Source organism: Lipotes vexillifer, unplaced genomic scaffold (genome assembly GCF_000442215.2).
Source record: "Lipotes vexillifer unplaced genomic scaffold, Lipotes_vexillifer_v1.1 scaffold54, whole genome shotgun sequence".
Classification (NCBI taxonomy): Eukaryota; Metazoa; Chordata; class Mammalia; order Artiodactyla; family Lipotidae; genus Lipotes; species Lipotes vexillifer.
The window spans coordinates 2,185,263-2,212,353 of NW_006789324.1; the positions used below are offsets into that span (position 1 = coordinate 2,185,263).

Here is a 27,091-nt window from a genome sequence, read left to right on the forward strand (position 1 = left end):
AACACATGAATAGACACAGAGAAAAAATACATATATATATATATATATATATATATATATATATATATATATATATATAAATTCCATATGGAAATTCCCAAAGAAAGAGCTATAACCTTACAGTGAAGTCCACTACCCCAACTTTTGCATACAGAGCTTCTGAAAAGTTTAATGCCTTCTTATAAAATATGGACAGAAAATCATGAATCACAAATTTGGGGATTTACACTTCCATCCACCAAAGTAACTAGTACTGGACCTGTCCTCCCAAAATGAATAACTATAAAATGGAATGAATCTAAAAGGCACACGTTTTCAAGTAATAGACAACAGGCAGGACAAGACTATGATCCTTGAGAGAAGAGAAAAACATGAGTGATTCCAAGATTTACCCCTGTTCTCTGCCTGGGGGCAGTTTCCTGACCACACCATAGGGAGGTAGAACCCAAGCAGAGAATGGCGAGCTTGACTGAGCTAAGGTATTAGAAGATAGGAGTTTAAAGCTGCAGAAGTTGCAGGAGTTTGTGGGGCAAGCTGTCAGAAAGAGCTTGCCCCAGAAACTGGTGTGGAGTTTACTTGGAGATTCCTTAAACTGGATTTCATCAAAATTAAAAATGCTTGCTCTACAAAAAAAAAAAAAAATCCGTTAAGAAAAGATGACCTGCAGATGAAGAAAAACAATTTTCAAATCACATATCCAACAAATGACTGTAACCAGAATATGTAAAGAACACTCTAAAGTCAATAGTAAGAAAACAATCAGACTAAATCTTTTATAACAAGAAACTAATAATGTCTAAACTTAATGAGTCAAGAAATTACAAAATAAACTCATTATGTAAAAATACAGAGGTAAATAGCAAAAAGAAGTTAAGGTGATTTTCACCTCTGGGGTATAAGGCAGGGGGCAGTGAAGGCTGTTATTTCCCATTATGAGTTTATAACACTAAATTACTTTCTATGCTATAATGAAATGTGGGCTACACAAATAGATACATATATTTTTTAAAGGGGAGTACAGTTAATAGTACCAAATCCTACTAAGGAGAAGAACATGATAAAAGTGGCAAAGTAAGCATGGGATACAACAACATACAGGTAGACAAGCAGACCCTGAGAAGTGTAACTGTGGTAGAGGGATAGCAAACTGGAGCATGGATTTTGAAATCAAACACACTCAAGTTTGAATCATGGCTTTACCATTTTGTACCTGAGAACAAGAAAGTAACATATCTGGGCTTCAGTTCCTTTATCTATACAATAGAGGTAATGATAACTACTTCATGGAGTTACTGTAAGGCTTAAATTAGGCAATGCATATAAAATACTAAGCAAAGTACTGGAACATAGTAAGTATTAAATGGCAGATGACGGTGTTATTATCTAAAAAGGTGACAGAGTAAGCGATAGTATAAATATAATATTTGAGGTTTTCATACTATTTCTCCCCTTGGCAGGAAAGAAATACTTGTATTCAGAGATTGCAATTTTATATCCTAAGTGCTCCATAACAAAGATGTTATCTATCACTATATATTCATGACTTTACATCTGTAGCAATATCATATTCTCCTTTGAACTAAATAAACCATAATACCAAAAGGTCACTAGTCCATAACACAATATTTAGTGTGCTTTAGAACATAAGATCATAGTTCCATCTATCAAGATATACTTTTAAAAAAATATATGGCTTGCATTTATAAATAATCAAAGGAATATCAATATTTCTTTAGTAACTTCTCTAATTTCATTCCTCTTTTTTTTAATAAAACAGGAAATTTAACTTACCAAGTCACCTCAAAACACAAAACTGGCATTTGATTACTCAAAGTTGTAATTTCCAAATCTGCCTGGATATCAGAATCACTTGGCAGCTCCTAAACATTTTCAGATTCAGACCTTCATCATCTAGCTACTGAATCAGAACTGCCAACGGGGAGCCTAGAATATGTATTTTTAAAATCTACTAATCAAAACATAATAAAAGGCCATCTGCAAAAGAAGAAATAAAGGAGCCAATGAAAATGAAGCATTATGTTCAACCTGACTGCTAAGCAAGAAAATTTAAGTCTTAAAAGCAATGAGATTTCATTTTTTGTCCAAATTAACAAAAAGAGATTGAAGACCGTATTGAAGTGGGTATTTAAAAAAGGCATCCTGAGTTGTCACTGGTAAGATTTGCTATTAACATTTTGAAATAATTGGGAGTATCTTTTAAAATAAAAATTGAAATGCCAGTAATCCCACCCTATAGCTATTAAAGCCCAAGGAGCAGAAGAATATGTGTATAAGGTTGATGATTTCAGAATTATCTGCAATAAAACAACAACCAAAAAAAAAAGACCAATAAATAACCCAAAAGTTCATTAACAGATACCTAATTAAATGAGTTATCCAAATTACAGAATATTAGGTAGCTATTCAAAAGACTAAGTTAGGGACTTCCTCTCCTAACAGTGATGGAGTCAAGTAGCTTATTATAGCAGACTGACGTTCCTGTCAGAAAAGATTAGAAAATCTGGATAAAATATAAATAATATTTGTTCAAAGGTATTGAAGAGCTATCAAGTCAACCAAGACTAGAAAAGACAAAATCCCAGAAAGAAGGAAAACTCACTGAGGTGAGTCTGATCTTCTGTTTCACAATGCCATCCAGCAAATCTATTTAATTTTAAGCAGTGAAGAGCAAGAAACTGAGAATACAAGCAGAAATCAAATGAAATCCAAGCAGAAGCAGAAGGAGGTGACTAAGAGCTTTTGACTGTCTATCAGGGTTAGAGAGCCAAAATTTAGAAGTCAAGATTGACAAGGCAGCCAAATTTGAGAAGTCAATATTTGAAAGTATGGAGACAGAGACAACACTTGATGCTAGTTCACCAAAGTAGCTGCACAGGGCACTTTTTAAAACAAAAAGTAGATGAAAAACTGAGTAAAGATTTCAACAGTCTTATGGTGCCATGAGAACAAAAACTGAAGTTCAGGAACCACTACAGAGAAGGAACTCAGTATATACTCCAAGCCTTCAATAGGCTTTGCTAGACAATGCCCAGTATTTAATAAAAAATAAGCAAGCATTAATTTCCAAAATACACAAACAGCTTATACAGCTCAATATCAAAAAAACACACACCCAACCAAAAAATGGGCAGAAGATCTAAACAGACATTTCTCCAAAGAAGACGTATAGATGGCCAAAATGAAAAGACTCTCAACATTGCTAATTATTAGAGAAATGCAAATCAAAACCACAATAAGGTACCACCTCACACTGGTCAGAATGTCCATCATCAAAAATTCCACAAATAATAAATGCTGGAGAGGGTATGGAGAAAAGGGAACCCTCCTACACTGTTGGTGGGAATGTAAAGTGGTGCAGTCACTATGGAGAACAGTACGGAGGTTCCTTTAAAACTAAAAATAGAGTTACTATATGATTCAACAATCCCACTCCTGGGCATATATCCAGAGATAACTATAATTCGAAAAGATACATGCACCCTAATGTTCATAGCAGCACTATTTACAATAGCCAAGACATGGAAGCAACCTAAATGCCCACCAGCAGATGAATGGATAAAGAAGATGTGGGGTATACACATACATACACACACACACACACACACACACACACACACACACACGAATATTACTCAGCCATAAAAAAGAATGAAATAATGCCATTTGCAGCAACATGGATGGACCTATAGTTTATCATACTCAGTGAAGTCAGACCAAGAAAAGACAAACATCATAGGATATCACTTATATATGGAATCTAAAAAAATGATACAAATGAACTTATTTACAAAACAGAAACAGACTCACAGACACAAACTTATGGTTACCAAAGGGGAGGGGGAGGGATAAATTAGGGATTTGGGATTAACAGACACACATTACTATACATATAATAGATAAGCAACAAGGATCTACTGTATAGCACAGGGAACTATACTCAGTATCTTGTAATAACTTATAATGGAAAAGAATTTGAAAAAGAATACATATATTCCATAAATATACTTCATTAAAAAAAGACTTAAAGTCATAATTAAAAAAAAATAAGCAAGCATAACAAGAACAAGACCAAAGGCAAAAACACACAACAGAAACAGATTCAGAGATAATAAAAATAAGTTAACAAACTTGAATGTTTAAAGAAAACTGTGATTAACACATTCAAGAAAATATAAAGAAAATTATGACAAAATGGAGACTTTTACCAGATAACTGAAATTTATAAAAGAGAATCAAATTAAAACTCTAGATGGGAAAATATAACTGAAATTTAAAACTCAAAAATGAGTTTAATGGCAGAATGAACACAGCTGAAAATAAGATCAGTGAACCACAAGACAGGAGTGGAAAACATACATTCTGAAATGTAGAGAGATAAGGACAGAAAATTTAAAAAAAAAAATTCAAGAGACAAATGAAAGTATAAAAATCCCAAAGCTACAGGGGAAAAGAGAAAAATATTGCAAAAACAATATGTTAAAAAATAATGCCTGAGAATTTCCCAAACTAGTGAAACATTATAAGCCACAGCAAGCACAATAAATACAAAGAAAAGCACACCTAGACACACAAACTATAAAAAAGCAAAGACAGAGAATTTTAGCAGTCATGGAAAAAGAGACCCACTGCCTTCAAAGGAACAAAAAAAAGACTGACAGCTGAAACCTGAACAGGAACAATAAGCTAGAGAAAATCAAAATGTCATCATTAACATACTCTAAGAAAATAACTGCAAATTAAAAATTTTATGCCCTGCAAAAATATTATTTTAGGAAGGGTGAAATTTTTTTTTTTTTTTTTTTCCGTACGCGGGCCTCTCACTATTGTGGCCTCTCCCATTGCGGAGCACAGGCTCAGCGGCCATGGCTCACGGGCCCAGCCGCTCCGCGGCATGTGGGATCCTCCCAGACCAGGGCACGAACCCGTGTCCCCTGCATCGGCAGGCGGACTCTCAATCACTGCGCCACCAGGGAAGCCCGGAAGGGTGAAATTTTGACTAACGCAAGAAAAGGGAAGCAAACATGTGAACCTTCCAGCAGATAACAATTATAAAAACGTGATTTAAAATAACTATTTAAAGATAATGGAAACTGTACAAAAACAGAAACCAGAAGAGAATTTAATCTTGAAAAACTTCAACAGAAGAGATAAGACAAGAATTCTTGCTTTCTGGCCTGAAGGTGTTGCCCAGCTTCCACTGACAAAGCTACAGAAAATGGGAACAGGCTCATCAGCCAAAGTGCCAGAGATCATAGTTCAGGGATGTTAAAGAAGTGAGAAACCTAAAGAGGGAATTCTGACAATGAGGGCACTACAAAAGGAATGAGAAACTCTGTGTCAACTCCACCCAAATCCCGGACTGGCATCTAAACTACATTTAAGGCAGGGAGATACAAGGAGGGTGGGTGGGAGTTGTAGAAAAGCAAGCAAAGACCAGACACAAAGGGACTCTTGAAAAATAAAACTGTGGGGGCAAAATCCGTAAGTCTGCTGCCTTTTATCTTTCTTTCCTTTTTTTTTTAAACTCAGTGCACTCCTCAACCATGAGCAATCAGGATGACAAAAAGTTGAAGGCTTATGGGCTTCAAGTCATTAACAAAACTGGAAGCGAGGGCTTCCCTGGTGGCACAGTGGTTGAGAGTCCGCCTGACGATGCAGGGTACACGGGTTCGCTCCCCAGTCCGGGAGGATCCCACATGCCGCAGAGCGGCTGGGCCTGTGAGCCATGGCTGCTGAGCCTGTGCGTCCGGAGCCTGTGCTCTGCAACAGGAGAGGCCACAGCAGTGAGAGGTCCACTTACCACAAAAAAAATAAACAAATAAATAAAACTGGAAGCGAGTAGCACAAATGGAAATTAGGAGGAAATCCTCAGAATCAAGAAAACAAAATGAAGGGTGAACTCCATCTTGACTTAACTACATGATGACTGACAAATACACTATTGCAAAGTTTGCACATTTTGCCAGAAATTACTCACTATCAACGTGAAGTAGAGAGAGGGCAGACAGCAGAAGCAAGAAGAACTACAATCCCGCAGCCTGTGGAACAAAAACCACATTCACAGAAAGACAGACAAGATGAAAAGGTAGATGGCTATGTACCAGATGAAGGAACAAGATAAAACCCCAGAAAATCAACTAAATGAAGTGGAGATAGGCAACCTTTCTGAAAAAGAATTCAGAATAATGATAGTGAAGATGATCCAGGACCTCGGAAAAAGAACGGAGACAAAGATCAAGAAAATGCAAAAAATGTTTAACAAAGACCAAGAAGAATTAAAGAAAAAACAAACAGAGATAAACAATACAATAACTGAAATGAAAACTACACTAGAAGGAATCAATAGCAGAATAACTGAGGCAGAAGAAGGGATAAATGACCTGGAAGACAGAATGGTGGAATTCACTGCTGCGGAACAGAATAAAGAAAAATGAATGAAAAGAAATGAAGACAGGGCTTCCCTGGTGGCGCAGTGCTTGAGAGTCCGCCTGCCGATGCAGGAGACGCGGGAGAAATACAATCCTACCTGAAGAAACAGGAAACATCTCAAATAAACAATCTAAACTTGCACCTAAAGCAATTAGAGAAAGAAGAACAACAAAAAATAACAACCCAAAGTCAGCAGAAGGGAAGAAAAAAAGAAAAAAAAAAAAAAAAAAAAAAAAAAAGAAATGAAGACAGCCTAAGAGACCTCTGGGACAACACTAAATGCAACAACATTCGCATTATAGGGGTCCCAGAAGGAGAAGAGAGAGAAAAAGGATCTGAGAAAATATTTGAAGAGATTATTGTTGAAAACTTCCGTAACATGGGAAAGGAAATAGCCACCCAAGTACAGGAAGCGCAGCGAGCCCCATACAGGATAAACCCTAGGTGAAACACGCCGGGACACATAGCAATCAAATTGGCAAAAATTAAAGACAAAGAAAAATTATTGAAAGCAGCAAGGGAAAAACGACAAATAACATACAAGGGAACTCCCATAAGGTTAACATCTGATTTCTCAGCAGAAACTCTACAAGCCAGAAGGGAGTGGCATGATATACTTAAAGTGATGAAAGGGAAGAACCTACAACCAAGATTACTCTACCCAACAAGGATCTCACTCAGATTCGTTGGAGAAATCAAAAGCTTTACAGACAAGCAAAAGCTAAGAGAATTCAGCACCACCAAACCAGCTCTACAACAAATGCAAAAGGAACTTTGCTAAGTGGGAAACACAAGACAAGAAAAGGACCTACAAAAACAAACCAAAACAATTAATAAAATAGTCACAGGAACATACATACTGACAATTACCTTAAATGTGAACGGATTAAATGAACCAACCAAATGACACAGGCTCACTGAATGGATACAAAAATAAGACCCCTATATATGCTGTGTACAAGAGACCCACTTCAGACCCAGGGACACATACAGACTGAAAATGAGGGGATGAAAAATGATATTCCATGCAAATGGAAATCAAAAGAAAGCAGGAGTAGCAATATTCATATCAGATAAAATAGACTTTAAAATAAAGAATGTTACAAGAGACAAGGACACTACATAATGATCAAGGGTTCAATCCAAGAAGAAGATATAACAATTATAAATATATAAGCACCCAACATACGAGCACCTCAATACATAAAGCAACTGCTAACAGCTGTAAAAGAGGAAATCGACAGTAACCCAGTAAGAGTGGGGGACTTTAACACCTCACTTACACCAATAGACAGATCATCCAAAGTGAAAATAAATACGGAAACAGTAGCTTTAAATGACACAACAGACCACAGAGATTTAATTGATATTTATAGGACATTCCATCCAAAAACAGCAGATTACACTTTCTTCTCAAGTGCGCACAGACATTCTCCAGGATAGATCACATCTTCGGTCACAAATCAAACCTCAGTAAATTTAAGAAAATTGAAATCATATCAAGCATCTTTTCTGACCACAATGCTATGAGATTAGAAATCAATTACAGGGGAAAAAATGTAAAAAACACAAACACATGGAGTCTAAACAATACTTTACTAAATAACCAAGACATCACTGAAGAAATCAAAGAGGAAATCAAAAAATACCTAGAGACAGATAACAATGAAAACACGATGATCCAAAACCTATGGGATGCAGCAAAAGCAGTTCTAAGAGGGAAGTTTATAGCAATACAAGCCTACCTCAAGAAACAAGAAAAATCTCAAGTAAACAACCTAACCTTACACCTAAAGAAACTAGAGAAAGAAGAGCAAACAAAACCCAAAGTTAGCAGAAGGAAAGAAATCATAAAGATCAGAGCAGAAAAAAATGAAATAGAAACAAAGAAAACAGTGGCAAAGATCAATAAAATTAAAAGCTGGTTCCTTGATAAGATAAAAAAAATTGATAAACCATTAGCCAGACTCATCAAGAAAAAGAGGGAGAGGACTCAAATCAATAAAATTAGAAATGAAAAAGGAAAAGTTACAACAGACACCGCAGAAATACAAAGCATCCTAAGAGACTACTACAAGCAACTCTATGCCAATAAAATGGGCAAACTAGAAGATACGGACAAATATTTAGAAAGGTATAACCTTCCAAGACTGAACCAGGAAAAAATAGAAAATATGAACAGATCAATCACAAGTAATGAAATTGAAAATGTGATTAAAAATCTTCCAACAAACAAAAGTCCAGGACCAGATGGCTTCACAGGTGAATTCTATAAAACATTTACAGAAGAACTAATACCCATCCTTCTAAAACTCTTCCAAAAAACTGCAGAGGAAGGAACACTCCCAAACCCATTCTATGAAGCCACCATCACCCTGATACCAAAACCAGACAAAGATACTACAAAAAAGGAAAATTACAGACCAATATCACTGATGAATATAGATGCAAAACTCCTCAACAAAATACTAGCAAGCAGAATCTAACAACACATCAAAAGGATCGTATACCATGATCAAGTGGGATTTATCCCAAGGATGCAAGGATTCTTCAATATACACAAATCAATCAATGTGATACACCATATTAACAACTGAAGAATAAAAACCATACGATCATCTCAGTAGATTCAGAAAAAGCTTTTGACAAAATTCAACACCCATTTATGATAAAAACTCTCCAGAAAGTGGGCATAGAGGGAAGCTACCTCAACATAATAAAGGCCATATATGACAAACCCACAGCAAACATCATTGTCAACGGTGAAAAACTGAAAGCACTTCATCTAAGATCAGGAATAAGACATGGATGTCCCCTCTCACCATTATTATTCAACACAGTTTTGGAAGTCTTAGTCTCAGCAATCAGAGAAGAAAAAGAAATAAAAGGAATACAAATTGGAAAAGAAGAAGTAAAATGGTCACTGTTTGCAGATGACATGATACTATACACAGATAATCCTAAAAATGCCACCAGAAAACTACTAGAGCTAATCAATGAATTTGGTAAAGTTGCAGGATACAAAATTAATGCACAGAAATCTCGTGCATTCCTATACACTAATGATGAAACATGTGAAAGAGAAATTAAGGAAACACTCCCATTTACCACTGCAACAAAAAGAATAAAATACCTAGGAATAAACCTACCTAGGGAGACAAAAAACCTGTATGCAGAAAACTACAAGACACTGATGAAAGAAATTAAAGATGATACCAACAGATGGAGAGATATACCATGTTCTTGGATTGGAAAAATCAATATTGTGAAAATGACTATACTATCCAAAGCATTCTACAGATTCAATGCAAGCCCTATCAAATTACCAATGGCATTTTTTAATGGAACTAGAACAAAAAACTCTTAAAATTTGTATGGAGACACAAAAGACCCCAAATAGCCCAAGCATTCTTGAGGGAAAAAAAATGGAGCTGGAGGAATCAGACTCCCTGACTTCAGACTATACTACAAAGCTACAGGAATCAAGACAATACGGTACTGGCACAAAAACAGAAACATAGATCAATGGAACAAGATAGAAAGCCCAGAGGTAAACCCACGCACCTATGGTCAACTAATCTATGACAAAGGAGGCAAGGATATACAATGTAGAAAAGACAGTCTCTTCAATAAGTGGTGCTGGGAAAACTGGACAGCTACATGTAAAAGAATGAAATTAGAACACTCCCTAACACCATACACAGAAATAAACTCAAAAAGGATTAGGGACCTAAATGTCAGACTGGACACTATAAAACTCTTAGAGGAAAACAAAGGAAGAACACTCTGACATAAATTACAGCAAGATCTTTTTTGATCCACCTCCTAGAGTAATAGAAATAAAAATAAACGAATGGGACCTAATGAAACTTCAAAGCTTTTGCACAGCAAAGGAAACCATAAACAAGACGAAAAGACAACCCTCAGAATAGGAGAAAATATTTGCCAATGAATCAACGGACAAAGGATTAATCTCCAAAATATATAAAAAGCTCATGCAGCTCAATATTAAAAGAATAAACAACCCAATACAAAAATGGGCAGAAGACCTAAATAGACATTTCTCCAAAGAAGACATACAGATGGTCAATAATCACATGAAAAGCTGCTCAACATCACTAATTATTAGAGAAATGCAAATCAAAACTACAATGAGGTATAACCTCACACCAGTTAGAATGGTCTTCAACAGAATATCTACATACAACAAATGCTGGAAAGGATGTGGAGAAAAGGGAATCCTCTTGAATGTTGGTGGGAATGTAAACTGATACAGCCACTGTGGAGAACAGTATGGAAGTTCCTTAAAAAACTAAAAATAGAATTACCATATGATCCCGCAATCCCACTACTGGGCATATACCTAGAGAAAACCACACTCAAAAAGACACATGCACCCCAATGTTCACTACAGCACTATTTACAATAGCCAGGTCATGGAAGCAACCTAAATGCCCATCGACAGAAGAATGCATAAAGAAGATGTGGTACATATATACAATGGAATATTACTCAGCCATAAAAAGGAACAAAATTGGGTCATTTATTGAGACGTGGATGGATCTAGAGACTGTCATACAGGCTGAAGTAAGTCAGAAAGAGAAAAACAAATATCATAAATTAACACATATATGTGGAACCCAGAAAAATGGTACAGATGAACCAGTTTGCAGGGCAGAAATTGAGACACAGATGTAGAGAACAAATGTATGGACACCAAGGGGGGAAAGCCACAGGGGGTCGGGTGGTGTGATGAATTGGGCAATTGGGATTGACATGTATTCACTGATGTGTATAAAATTGATGACTAATAAGAACCTGTTGTATAAAAATAAAAAAAAACCTGAAGTAGATTTCAAAAGGCTAAAGATACATATTGTAATCCCACAAGGAACCATTAAAAATAATGCAAAGTGTTATATCTAAAAAGCCAATGAATGGAATACTAAAAAGTATGATTAACTCAAAGAAGGAATAAAAGGAGGAACAGAGCAACCAAAAAATAGATAAAAGAAATAGCAATATGGCAGACCTAAATACAAGCATATCAATAATTACATTAAATATAAATGGACTATACACTTCAAACTAAAGGCATAGATTGTCAAACAATAAAAAAGCAAGAACCTAGTTTATGCCATCTGTAAGAGATGCATTTTAAATACAAAAACTGAAATAGTTTGAAAACAAATGGGCAGAAAAAGATATTCCAAGTGAACAATAACACCTAAGAAAGCTGGAGGGTCTATATTAATGTCAAGCAAAATAATGTCAAACAAAATTAATTCCAGGATATATGCCCAGTAGTAGGATTGCTGAATCATATGGTAATTCTATTTTTAGTTTTCTGAGGAACCTCAATACTGTTTTCCACACTGGCTGCACCAACTTACATTCCCACCAACAGTGTAGGAGGGTTCCTTTTTCTCCACACCCTCTCCAGCATTTATTATTTGTAGACTTTTTAACGATGGCCATTCTGACCAGTGTGAGGTGGTACCTCACTCTAGTTTTGATTTGTATTTCTCTAATAATTAGCAATGTTGAGCATCTTTTCATGTGCCTATTGGCCATCTGTATGTCTTCTTTGGAGAAATGTCTCTTTAGGTCTTCTAAGCATTTTTCGATTGGGGCATATATCCAGACAAAACTATAATTCAAAAACATACATGCACCCCTATGTTCATAGCAGCACTATTCACAATAGCCAAGACATGGAAACAACCTAAATGTCCATTGACAGATGACTGGATAAAGAAGATGTGGTACATATATATAACGGAATAGTACTCAGCCATAAAACAGAATGAAATAATACCATTTGCAGCAACATGAATGCAACTAGAGATTATCATACTAAGTGAAGTAAGTCAGAAAGAGAAAGACAAATACCATATGATTTCACTTATATGTGGAATCTAAAATGTGACACAAACCTATCTATGAAACAGAAACAGAAAAAGGGACATAGAGATTAGACTAGTGGTTGCCAAGGGGGAGGGAGGTGAGAGAGGGATTGTGAGTTTGGAATTAGCAGATGCAAATCGGTATATACAGAATGGATAAACAACAGGGTCCTACTGTGTAGCACAGGGAACTATATTCAATATCCTGTGATAAACCATAATGGAAAAAAGTGTGAAAAATAAGGGACTTCCCTGGTGGTGCAGTGGTTAAGACTGCACGTTGCCAATACAGGGGGCCTGGGTTTGATCCCTGGTCAGGGAAGCAGATCCCACATGCATGCCACAACTAAGAGTTCGCGTGCCACAACTAAGTAGCCCATGTGCTGCAAATAAGGAGCCTGCAGGTCACAACTAAGAGCCAGCACAACCAAATAAATAAATTAATAAAAAAAAGAATATGGAAAAGAATGCATACATATGTATAACTGAGTCACTGCTGTACAGCAGTAATTAACACAACATTGTAATTCAACTATACTTCAATAAAAAATAAATTTTAAAAAATTAATGCCAAACAAAAAATACTTCAGAGTATTGCTAGAGACAAATAAAAAAATACTTCACAATAATCAACCAGTTCAATAAGAGGATAAAATAATCCCACATGTGTATGCACCTAATAGAGAGCTTCAAAATTCAGGAAGCAGAAACTAACAGAACTGAAAGAAAAAATAGACAAATCCACAGTCACAGTTAAAGATTTCAAAACCCCTTACTCAACAGCAAGTAAACAAAAAATCAGAAGATATAGAAGATTTGAATGACTCTATAAACTACCGTAACTTAACTGATTAGAGTATACACTCAGCAAATACTGAATACACATTGTTTCAAGTGATGGAACAGTCACCAAAATAGACCAAATGATACACCATAAAAAAAAAAAAAAAAAAAAATGATACACCATAAAACAAGTCCCAACAGAGTTGAAAAAATTAAATTCTCACAGAGTGTATTCTCTGACCATGAAATAATTAATTAGAAGTAAACATTTAGACAAACTCCAAATACCTGGATATTAAATGACTCACTTCTGAACAACACATGGATGAAAGAAGAAATCACAATGGAAATTTTAGAAAATATTCTGACTTAACTGAAAATAAAAATACAACATATCAAAATCTGTGTCTAGCTAAAACAATGCAGAGTGGGAAATTTAGAGCTTTAAATGCTATTCTAAATAAGAAGAAAGTCTAAAACCAATGATCTAAGCACCTACATTAGAAAACTAGAGAAAGAGTAAATTAAACACAAAGTAGAAAAATTAGATTTCATTAAAATTTTAAACTTTTATTGTTCACAACACACTATAAAAAAATAAAGCAAGTCACAGAATAAGAGAAAATATTTGCACAAATATTTGACAAAGGACTTATATCCAGCATATGTATAAAGAACTCTTACAATGTAAAAATAAGAAGACAACTCAATTTAAAACTGAGTAAAATATCTAAAAAGACAGTTAACAAAAGAAGATACATGAATGGCCAGTACACACATAAACATCCTCCACAGCATTAGTCATTAAGAAATACAAATTAAAAATATAAACAGACTAAAAACATCCAAAATACAGCAAGGACGAGAAAACAACTATACGTTACTTATAAGAGACACACACATAAGAACACAGAAAACTTGAAAATAAAAGAATGGAGTAAGATATGACAGGCAAAAGAAAGCTGTCACGACAATACTAATAAAGGAAAAAGAGAACTTCAGGCAAGAAGCATTACTAGAGACAAAGAGGGATTACATATTGATAAAGGGATCAAGCTACCAGTAAACTCTAACAATCCTATATGAGTATGCTAAAAATAGTATAAAAATATAAAAAGTAAAAATTAATAGAACTAAAAGGAAAAACAGAAAAATTCAGAATCACGAGAGACTAACCTCTCTTGGTAACTAGAAAAAAAAAGCAGAGAAAAAAATTCAGCAAGGATATAGATGATCTGAAACAACAGATTTAACAAACTTGACAAAATGGACATACATAGAACACTGCACCCACAATGGCGGAATCCACTTTCAAGTGCATACCATTTTAACAAACTTGGTAACATGCTGAGCCATAAAGCAAAAATGAACAGATTTGAAAGAATTCACCATTCAGTATATTCTCCCATCAGACTGTAATTAAGCTAGACATCAAAAACAAAAGGTAAATGTTTAGAAATCAAGGAATGTTTAGAAACTAAGGAAACCAACAAATGTTCAGAAACTAAGGAATATACTTCTAAACGACCCATGGGTCAAAGAAGAAATTACAATGAAAACAAGAATATATTTTAAACTGAAGAAAACAAAAACATATCAACACTTGCAATATGACGAGATATTCTGAAAGAAAACGGCTAGGCATAAATGTATACATTAGAAAAGAAAATGACAAGTCAGTGACATAAAATCAATAAGTATCGATCTTAAGAAGTTAGGAAGAACAGCAGATAAAGCTCAAAGCAGAAGGAAATAATAAAGATAACAACAGTAACTGAAACAATAGAAAACAAACATAGAATAGAGAAAATAAGCAAAGCCAAAACATCTTTTTGAAAAGATTAATGAACGTAGTAAAATCTAGCAAAAAGACAAAGCATATATCACCAATACTAGGAACAAAGGGGACATTTTTTTTTTTTTTTTTTTTTTTTTTTTTGTGGTACGCAGGCCTCTCACTGTTGTGGCCTCTCCCGTTGCGGAGCACAGGCTCCGGACGCGCAGGCTCAGCGGCCATGGCTCACGGGCCCAGCCGCTCTGCGGCATGTGGGATCTTCCCAGACCGGGGCACGAACCCGTGTCCCCTGCATCCGCAGGCGGACTCTCAACCACTGCGCCACCAGGGAAGCCCAAGGGACATTTTTAAAATATATCTGTAGAATGCAGGAATCCTTGAGACATTAAAGATATAAGAAGGGTATATCAAAACAACTTTATACCAATAATACTGAAAGTTTAAACAAAACCTAAGTTCCTAGAAAAACAAAACTTATGAAAACTGATATAAAAATCTGAATAGTAGTTTTACATCTATTAAAGAGTAGTTCCACATCTATTGAATCCATAATTAAATACCCTTCCACAAAGAAATGTGTAGGCCCATATGGCTTTATCCAAACATTGAAAAAATAAATATCATTATTCTTACACAAACTCTTACAAAGAAGAAGGAACACTACCCAACGCATTTTATGAGATCAGCATAATGTTGATACCAAAACCTGACAAGACATTACAAGAAAATTCCAAGCCACTACCTCCTATGAACACAGAAACATTCTAAACTAAACATTAGCACACCAACTCCAGCAATACATTAAAAGGTTAATATAATTGACAAAATTGGTTTATCTCAAAAATAAAAAATTGTCATTTTTTAAACAAAAAAAATTATTGTAATTTGCCACATTAACAGATTAAAGGAGAAAAACTATAAAATCATCAATAAGTGCAGAAAAGCCATTTGAAAAACAATATTCATAATTTTTAAAAATCTCTTAGCATATTAGAAATAGATGGGAAACTCTTATCTGACAAAAGTCAGGTTTAAAAAAAGCTTACAACAAACATCAGAATTAATGGTGAAATATTGAATGCTTTTCCACTAAGATCATGAAGAAACAAAGGTGCCCACCATCAACACTGTGCTGAAGTTTCTGGCAATCAGGTTAAAAAAAAAAAAAAAAAAAAGGAAGTATACAGAATGGAAAGGAAGCAATAAAGCGGTCATTATTCCCAGACAACATAACTATGTATATGTAAAAATCTAAAAGAATCTACACACTATTAGAATTAAGTGAATTTATTTAGCAAGGTTACTGGATACAAAGTCAATGATAAAAACAAACTGTATTTCTATATATAGGCAAATTTGTTTTTTCAATGACATTGTTTATAAAATCAAAAATGTCAAACACTAAGCAATAAATCTAACAAAAGATGTATAAGTCCTACACACACAAAAAAATTTCAAAGCATCACTGAAAGAAATTAAAGAACATCTAAATAAGTGGACAAATATACCATCCATGGATTGGAAGACTCAATACTGTTGACACTAGTCAGCTGTCCCCATATTGATCTATATTCGATGCACACAATTCCCATGAAAATCCCAGGCATGTTTTTGTACAGGTATGTGATTTAACAAGCTGATTCTGAAATTCATATGAAAAAGCAAAGGACCAAGAATAGCCAAGTCAATACTGCAGAACAACATTGGAGGACAGAAATCAAGATATCAAGATATCAGATATCGAGACTTATTACACAGCTACAATGACAATGTGGTATTGGCTCAAAGATAAATAACAGGCCAATGGAATATAACAGGGAGTCCAGAAACAGACTTACATATAGCCTCCCACATTAGTGACAAAGAGACACTGAAGTATAGTGGAGAAAAGATAAACTCTTCAATAAATAGTGCTGAGTCTATTAGATATCCACATGGGAAAAAAATTATCTTGACCTCCTCCTTATATTTAACAAAACAATAAAACTTCTTGGAAATAAAACAGGAACAATTTACTGAAATAAGCAAAGATTTCTTAATCGGAACACAGAATGCACTTACCTAGAGGGAAAATTTCACAGACTGTAGTACATTAAAATTAGGAAATTCTTGACAGAGCCAATCTGTGGCCCATCGTTTGGGAACCTCTTAATCTATGAAGTCTGATAATTCACTTAATTCTACTTATGTAACATTCAAAGAACACTGCTTTTGTGAATGAGTAATATCTTGATTTATGAAATTAAATCCATAAAACTCATAATGAGAAATTCAGATAACAGTAATTTTCAATAGTTAAGACTTTTAATAACTACTGAAAACTCAACAAAGAATCAAAAACAATTTGAATTTAATATGTGAAGTGGCATTGCTTTCATTCATTTTTAAAAATACAGTTTTACTTTTAATGTTAAATCCTACTAATAATATGCAGTTATCACAGGTGATTAAACACAGCAGCCAGGCATGAAGTGCCCTGTTAGGTAGATATGAACAAAGCCAACATAAACCAGAGTAAAGGCCCAGAGCTGCTCTCTGTGGCTAGCAAAAATAAGCCATCTGCTGCAACAAAAATAATCTGAAAGATACAGAGTAATAAGCCTGCTCTTCTATCGTTTATTTAAATGGTGAAAATTCAGGTTACTTAGCCAAGAATACAGCTACAGTAAGGTAAACGTTTCTCCAAGTGGGGAAAAACAGCTACACATCATCTTACTTACTCAAAAAGACTCCTTAGATCAGCAAACTAAGGGAAAGGAATAAAATAAAGATAGCAATAGCTTCCAGAGGGCACAGACTTAAAAAGGTATTAATGAAAAATATATATAGCCCAACTTTCATTCTATGCCCATGCCAAACCTCATTAAGATGATACACATTTACCTTTTAGTATGTGAAGGACCCTGTGTATTCTCAACTACTAAATATTTTACCTTTGCAGCAAGTTGTAGTCCAATTTTGTCAGCTTCAGCCTCCAGTGTTCTACTATATGGTCTATCAAACATAAACTATGAAGAAATAAGAAAGAAAAGTTCCATTAAGGCTATTTCATAACAAAAGGAGCAAAACATGAGATTTTAAAAATTAATTTCATGGAGTACCTAGGATATAGCTTTTATGCTCTCCATGATTAACATTTAAAGAACACCATGGTATAAAACAAAGTGCAGCCTTTATTTCCTCCATCAGAGATTTTCTTTTTTTTTTTTTTTTGCGGTACGCAGGCCTCTTACTGCTGTGGCCTCTCCCGTTGCAGAGCACAGGCTCCGGACGCGCAGGCTCAGCTCAGCTAGGCTCACGGGCCCAGCCGCTCCGCGGCATGTGGGATCTTCCCGGACCGGGGCACGAACCCATGTCCCCTACATCGGCAGGCGGACTCTCAACCACCGCGCCACCAGGGAAGCCCAGAGATTAATATTTTTAAAACCTGGAAAGAATAGGAAAAAACCATGCCTGCAAACGCCTGGAGAGTCCACAGTATCATATAGTAGACTTATATTTTTCCAATTATAATCTCTACTTACTACGTAGAGGATTCCCTAAGAAAGCTTATTGATGCAGGATTTTTAATATGACCAAGTTACATTGTGATCTTGCAGTTTTAAAAGAAAATTGAAAAACTATAGCTATATAATAGCCAGTGACACTGCTAGAGGATTTATTTCAGTTAGAAAATTAACCATATAGCAGAATGTTCTTTCTTTGACATATTATCTTAATTTCCTCTTTGTTTTCTAAGTATCGATTAGTTAGGAAAATGAACTTTTCTTCCAACTTCAATAAAAGAATACAAATAGATATTATAACTGTAATTTTCCTAATTACTTGTATTTATGTGAATGCTTTCCAGTTAAATACTAATTTTCAGTAAGTACTAAAACTTTGTAGAAGATGGATCAATAGGCAGGATTTTTGAGAGAAGAGCTATTAACTGGGGAAGCAATTTTTCAGAGGTAGCTGCATGTCAGTGATGGCTAGAAATAGTAAAATCAATCTAATCCATTGTATATGACCATTAGATATGACTTGCTTCCTTCTCGATTATGTCTGTTTTAGGTTGCTGAACTATATTATATAGTGTCTGCACTTTCCATAAGCAGTCTGCAGGTGTCCCAATGAATCTGCCGGTAGTATAACCAATTAAAAACATTGGCTTTAAAAGGAAAGAAACGTGTTCAAGGCCAAATCCTGATGTGTATTAACTATTAGTTCTGGGCTAATTTTTTAACGCCTCTAAGCCCAATAGCATCATATGTAAAATGGAGCAGTAATAGTACCAAACTCCTAGAGTTGCAGAGGATAAAATGAGCAAATAATAATAATAATAATAATAATAATAACTCCCATTTTTTGAGTCCTTACTTGGTACCAGGTACTGTGCTAAATGCTTTCGATCAGTGGTTCTCAACTGGATGTGATATTGTCCCTCAGGGACATTTGGAAATGTCTGGAGATATTTTTGATTGTCACAACTGGGGATGGGAAGAGAGGGGGGAGTGCTACTGGCATCTAGTGGGGAGAGGCCAGATGTGTAGAGGCATCTAGACGTGTAGAAGCCACTGAACATTCTGCAATGCAGAGGACAATTCCCCACAACAAAGAATTATCTTGTCAATTCTTTGTAAATTCAAAATGTCAATAGTGCCTATATTGAGAAATGCCGCTTTAAATGTATAATTAAACCCGCAATAATGTTTGAGTTAGCCACTACTATTATCCAAACTTACAGATAAAGAAACTGAAACCTATAATAAGTGAAGTAACCTGCTGAAGTTCTATAAAATTTAGGTCTAACAGAGATTAAATTCAAACACAGATCCATCTGATCAGAGCCTGTATTCTTAACCCCTGTACAAAATTAATCTACAGTGTTTATCCTAGTGCCTACAATACAGTAAGTACTCAATAAATGTTAGCTACTATAATCATTATTAATAGCTCTCAAAACCCTACCTGGTAGCGCTCTATGAGGGCTGCTACATTGTACCCAGACAGTTAAGTGAGGGCCCCCTACTTCTTCCTTCCTCTCTTCCTTTCTCTGACAAAAAAATGTCAGCAATTCGCCCTCAAGAACTTCACTATCAGCATTCCCCTCTGCTCTCCAATCACAATGAGCAAGCTTCTAGAGAAAGAAATATTTCCTTGTCACCAAAATTACTGGGAGGGGGTCCTGATTTAGGGAAAAAGAGTTCAAACAGAAGTAATCCTTACTTCATGTTCAGTTTAATTATTAAACAATTATACTCAAATAGCAGGACCATCAAGTATTTCAAGGGAGAAACAGCTTCCAGTTATCTTTCTTATGACTTGATCTCCTGATTCCATTACAGAAAAATCTATTTATTGATAAATGGGGGGAAAACTACATTACCTTCTTTGACTTCCTAGCACATCAATGATAAAAATAAAATTCAAAATATGAGATTCTATAATCTAAGCAATAACCATTCTTTCTTTTTCCGTTTAAGAACCTTTATTTCAATATAAATGAAACCAAATGATATGCTAACACTGAATAAAAGACTTAGTTATTCAATTTCTAAAGCAATTTGTCTCAAAGAATTTTACACATTGGATTTAAACAGCACCCAGATGGCACTCTGATGGGTGCTCCACAAATCACTGAATAAACAAATAACAGATTGTTCCTAAATAACCAAACCTCCCAGGACAAGAAGAAATATCTGATGAAAGACATAAAATAAAATAGCTAATCATAGTTAAACAAAGCAAATATTAAGACTGCAAGACCTCCTTTCAGTAGTGTACTGTTTTGAACAAGATGGAGGACTCAACAAATTTTATCGGATGACTATCATTATGCGTAAGTACTAAAAACAAAAGTTAACAAACACCTATTAAGACTGTCCTTTCAGTATTTTCCAGGCAACATTAATTTAACTGGGAGTGAGGAGATGAGGGTAGTCAAGCAGCTTCTGCCAACCCTGTACCCATAAAAGTTTACAGGTTTTAAGAGTTCCCCATTAAAATGCAAATATTTGGGGGAAGGGAGAGTCATCCAGTGAGTACACCACTGTTACTAGGAGACAAAAGGGGAACGTCTGAAGGTAAAGCAACGGAAGGAAAGAAAGGGTTGTGACTGGGTTTCTCTCTGTAAGAACAATAACTATGCAAAAAAAAAAAAAAAAAGCTAGCCAAAAGTTGCCAAGCCCTTCTAACCCATCTGTCTCTATCATATAAGAGATGTAATATTTTCTAATTTGAATGCTCACTATTAAGAATATCCCCTAAGGGCTTCCCTGGTGGTGCGGTGGTTAACAATCTGACTGCCAATGCAGGGGACACGGGTTCAAGCCCTGGTCCAGGAAGATCCCACGTGCCGCGGAGCAACTAAGCCCGTGCGCCACAACTACCGAGACTGCACTCCAGAGCCCGCGAGCCACATCTACTGAAGCCTGCGCGCCTAGAGCCCGTAGTCCACAAGAGAAGCCACCACAATGAGAAGCCCACGCACCGCAATGAAGAGTAGCCTCCACTCGCCGCAACCAGAGAAAAGCCTGTGCGCAGCAATGAAGACCCGATGCAGCCAGAAACAATAAATAAATTAAATTTAAAAAAAAAAAAGAATATCCCCTAAAAATAAGAAGACGTAAGACACTAAAAATTAGCACCCGTTTTTCATGGTAAGACTCATGATAAGGTATGAAAACATTTCTGATACTTTTTCCTTTACAGTAAAACGTCCTCACCACAGGCCATTGCAAATTCAACTTACTGTTTCAGACTTACCTCCTGCAATTTAGACTGAATCCACTGGCCCAAAAGTGCCAAACTATCTCGAGGACAAATGGCCCAAATCATTGTGAGAAAAATCAGACCTAGGAAATCCAGGAAATGAACCAAGCTAGCCTTTTCTGCCTGAGAAAAATCAAAATAATGAAAATTATACTTAATAAATTCAGATAGTACATGCTAACATTTTCTAGTTCATCGTGTGTAATCACATTAAATAATTACATGTGTTTAGCTGAACTTCACCAAGTAAGACTGCAAATTCTTTTTCTTCTGTGTGCTTTATCCTTTCCCAGTCTGTTTTTCCCATCTCTTGTGTACATACTTACGCATTCATTTATTCATTCAACTAATATCTACTTGAGCCACTACCACCATTCAGATACAATGACAGGTTCATTAACCTACAGTGTCTTATATTAACAAGCATAATAATCTTGTAAAATAGGTAAAATTGTTCCCTATTTTATAGATAAACTAAGATGAAGAGAGATTAAAAGAGTTGCCCAAATTCAAAAAGCAATTAGTAAAAGAACAAGGAATCAAACCCAGGAAGTTATAGTTTCTAATACAGTCACTAAATCTTTTTAAAAACTCAAATAAATATGTTTATTATGCTTATACTTTTAGACAGAGACCAAACACTACCTAACATATGAAGCAGTTAAAACAAGGAACAATTCAGGAAAATATTAGAAATTTATTTTTTAAATAAAAGTCTTTTGACTTCATGACCTAATATGTGAAGAGTCATGCAAGTCTGCAACTTTATCAGCCTGGTATTTCCCACCAGGAAATTTAGTTATATGATTTTTTGTATTTACTTATAGCAGTAACCAAAAAATGTTTTACTTAAAATAGTTGTTTGGAGTAGTAATATCTAAATATAAGTTTAATGCACTGGACTGTTCATTGTTCCTCACTAAAGTTGCTGAATAAATGTTATTGTAGTGCTGATACTGATAATATAGGAATCATTACTTGAATGTATGAAACATGGCTAACAACTAAAAATAATCACCTAGAATACTTCTGAATATAATCTGCCCTCACAAAGCATTCTTTGCTTCATTATAAGACTCATGAAAAACAATTATGGAATTATTTTAGCACTAAATGATGAAGTCATTATAGAAGAGAAAATCCTTGTAATTAATTATTAAAGAATATAATTGTTATTACATAATCTTAGAAAACTAAACATTTTTTTAAATTTGTATTTGTGAAATAATGAAAACAACATAAAATGGAGACTCCTAAAAGAGAAAACATAGTATTGACAGTGTCTAAGCCCTCTAACAAAGAAATATTAATAACTATTTCCTATTTTTAAAACCATTTGCTTTTTACGTCTCGTCTAATTATTGCTCTTGCACTGATAGAGATGACAACATTATGCTGAACAAGGCACTGACCCAGATGCCAGAAAAATTAATGTGCTGAAATGAACACCTTTTAAAAACTAAAAATGGCCAAAATTGATTGATTTTGCAGTTATAAAGCCATTTCTAGAAAGATATAACGTATTTCAACTGCTTAGATTTATTCTTGTATGTATCCGTTTAAGGAAGAAATTTTTTTCTATTTTCCTGTAACTCAGAAGAAATAAAGGAGATAATTACTATTTGCGCTCTAGAATAGCACAACTTTGGCCCACCTCATCTTATTGATACTCTAAGGAAAAGACAGAATTTGAGATGACATTTAGAGGGATTAATAACATTATCATTTCCACTTGCATTTCTGATATATTCACAATCCTGCCACTATTTACCTTTGTGTTTTCAATTAAAAAAATATACCTCTCTCTAATCATGTAAACAAATGGGCCATGCACAATTTTTAATGAATAAAAATAAAAATATGAGTAAACAAATAGATTATTTTTCTAGATTCACACCAAGTCAAACAGATGTATATTCACAAGGGTATAAATCTACCTGAATTCTATGATCTATGAGAAAAGTGCTGCCAACAGCCGGGTAACTGTGGGAAAAGGAAGCAGTGCCAGACTTGCAAACAGAAAACGTTGATTAAGGTTCCAATTCAGCCAGTTTGTCACATTAGTCATGTTATTTAGGGTCTTTTTAAACATTAGAGACCTCGAATATAATATAGCAGCAGTCCCCAACCTTTTTGGCCCCAGGGACCGGTTTCATGAAAAACAATTTTTCCACGGACAGGGTCGTGGGGGACATGGTTCAGGGGGGTAATGCGAGCGATGGGGAGCGACAGATGAAACTTCGCTCACCCGCCTACCGCTCACCTCCTGCTGTGCAGCCCAGTACCAGTCGACGGCCCGGGGTTTGAGGACCCCTGTAATATAGGGATACTAAATACCTACCTCATGAGGATAGTATTAAAATTATGAATGAGAAGGTATTAAAAAACTCAGTAAACTGTAAAATGGCAAGGTATCATTATTATTACTCTACATTAATTATACATGGCATATCATTCTAGGCATTTTCAAAGATGCTCTAACCTATCCTCTGAGAATGAATAAAAAAGTAAGAAAACATTTACCACTTGAATAGTAATATCACTTTCCTATAGCTGATTTGCTGACTAGATTCTAAGTATGTTAATAATTATGGAAAGTTTAAAATCTAATTTGAAATAATTACAGGTTGAGAATAATCACTTCTTAGCAAAAAAGACAGATGATAAAAATAGTATTTAATAGAAACACTAATTATTCAGTATCAAACACTAAAGATGATAAAAATTCTCAAAATTAGCCAATCATACTTTCTCAGGTAACAGAATAAGTCAATTATTAAAAACTAAAATTCCATCATAAAAAATAACTGAAAAGATTCAGTTCTCTAAAAGATTTAACTTGCTAATTTCAAAGGAGTGTTTCAACAACTGAACATTCATTTTAGGTACTTACGGCATGCTCAAGTACTGCATGAGCTATTTCATGGCCCAGAAGGAAGGAGAGCTGATGAATATCAGTCACACTATTTAAAAGCCCAGTGAAGATAAACACTTGTCCGTTCTGCACCATGATGAAAATAATGTAAGGAATTAGAACAACATAAAAAACAAGGACGTTAAATTTAACAATTAAAAATTAGGCTGGGTAACATTTACATACTGGAAGCACAAAGGCATTTGTATCTGGGGAATCAACCACGTGAATTATCCAATTGATCTCAGAGATCCCTGGAATATCTTTATTGCATTCAATTAAATGATGAACCACTTCTTTAACAGCCACGTATCGGGTGTCTTTCTCAGTTAGCATATCATTTTTAAATTCTTCCATCCACTGAAAGATTAAAAAGAAAAGTAGTCTCTAAGAGAGTGTTAGCTCTACAAAATGTTTATATTGCTTTAAGGAGTGTTATATGGCACTTACTGTTGAATGCTTTAATTTTTAAATATGTAAAAATATGCACATATTAAATACTCAAAAAATTTCAAATTTGAATTATTTATGCAAAGGCAATATGGTTTCTCACAAAGAGAATAAATTCTAATAACTAAGATTTTTCATATAAATTGGTTGAAATAAAAATTCACTCATCTTTTCTATTAGCCTATAAACAAATAAAATGCTTAAGTATTATTTCTAATTTCCTAAATATTTTAGAAAACAAAACATTGCCTGGAGAACAGAAAGATTTCATATAAGAAAGTAAAATACAAAAGAAAATTACTTTCATAACAAACTGAATAGAAAAACACCCTATACTTATTAAGAAAGTTAAACTTCTGCCAAAAAAGGACACTTCATTAATTTTAAAGTGTTTTAGCCAGATAGATTGAAATTACTAAACTTTTAGAACTAATGGGCATATCATTTTCCCCATATTATGCTAATTAAGACTAACCACCATATGAAGACACTTTTTCTGAAGCTATATTCATGAGACTCTTTCAAGTGTACTTCGAAAAGTGAGGATGTTCTTAAAATATTAAATTTCCATAAAATATATAATTTCTTTCATATATGAATCAAGAAGTCCGTAACCTTCCTCCTTGAGATGCATTAAAAACATGATTTTATAGAATATGAATTTGAAAGTCTTTATATAGCATTTTTTAAAAGCACAAGTCACCAAACTGTCTGAAACAAAGAAAAACAATGAAGTAGATACAACAAACAAAATTATATGTAATTACAGTACTTTATAATAATCCCATAAGAGCATGTGTTTGAATTTTCATAACAAGCAGGTATTACATTTGTAGGCTAAAAAATAAGAAAAAAATATATGTACATGTATATAATTTTTTAAAGCTTCTTAGTGATATAAATGGTAGAAGATAACACTAATTTAACACTAGGCCTTTCTCAATCTTAACAGAACACTTTCCTCAAACTTGCTTCTAACTAGACTATTCTAAGAAACATCTCAAATCTCTGTATAAACTGTATAGAAGAGATTGGTCTTATCTTTATTAAGAACAATCTTTTTAGTGAAAAACCATTATTATTTCCTTTTTTATGGTAACTTTCCATTAACAAACTCAGAAGCTCAATTGAAATAAAAATATATAAAAATCTAACCATGACAAAGCTGTCAAGTGAGGTTATAAATTCAACAAATATTAATTGAGCATATACAGGCACACCTCAGAGACACTGTGGGTTCAATTCCAGTTCTCGATATCTTTAATGAGATATTCACCACAAAGTGAATATCTTAATAAAGTGAGTCACATGAATTTTTGGTTTCCCAGTGCATATTGTGTGCAACAGCATTATGTCTAAAAAAAACAATGTACATACCTTAAAGAACACCTTATAGCTAAAAAATGCTAACCATCATCTAAGCCTTGAGCAAGTCATAATCTTTTTTGCCTAACAAATACAGTAATAATGAAAAGGCTTGAAATATTGCAAGAATTACCGAAAAGTGACATAGAGATACGAAGTAAGCAAATGCTGTTGGAAAAATGGCACCGATAGACTTGCTTGACACAGTGTTGCCACAAACCTCCAATTTTTAAAAATGCTGCATCTGCAAAGCGTAATAAAGCAAAGAACAATAAGATGAGGTTTGTCTATACTGTTTATGTGCCAAGCATGAGAGAGAGAAAGATGATCCGTCCGCAAGGAACTCACTAGTGGTATAAAATGTTTAACTACTTGAGTGACTATACTTTCCAAGGAGGTTAAGACTTCTGAATTCCAACTTTATTTTGCATTCAAAAAATATAATAAATAGCCAAAATTGATGTGCGGGGGGGAGGGAATATCTTATTCTACTTTATTTTCAAGGTACAAAAATTCAAATTATAGATCTATTTATTCAAAAAATATATACTAAGCACTACTTTGTACACTGTGCCAGTACTTAAGATGAAATGATAAACAGAATAGACAGGGTCTCTGACCCCCTGGAGCTAGTTTAGAAAGGGAGACAGATCAACAAATAAATAATTATGC

The 27,091-nt window shown here is 34.6% G+C and overlaps 1 protein-coding gene across 1 annotated transcript in view; it reads right to left on the bottom strand.

The window, feature by feature from the left end:
• The window catches only part of OMA1 (OMA1 zinc metallopeptidase), a 74,862-nt gene that overhangs the window by 37,788 nt on the left and 9,983 nt on the right, over nucleotides 1-27,091 (bottom strand). The window contains exons 4-7 of the mRNA XM_007462571.1: nucleotides 24,791-24,964; nucleotides 24,584-24,691; nucleotides 21,685-21,813; nucleotides 17,868-17,942 (exon numbers count right to left, since the gene is read on the bottom strand). Of these exons, the coding sequence (XP_007462633.1) occupies nucleotides 17,868-17,942; nucleotides 21,685-21,813; nucleotides 24,584-24,691; nucleotides 24,791-24,964 (486 nt within the window). The remainder of the gene's footprint in view (nucleotides 1-17,867; nucleotides 17,943-21,684; nucleotides 21,814-24,583; nucleotides 24,692-24,790; nucleotides 24,965-27,091) is intronic.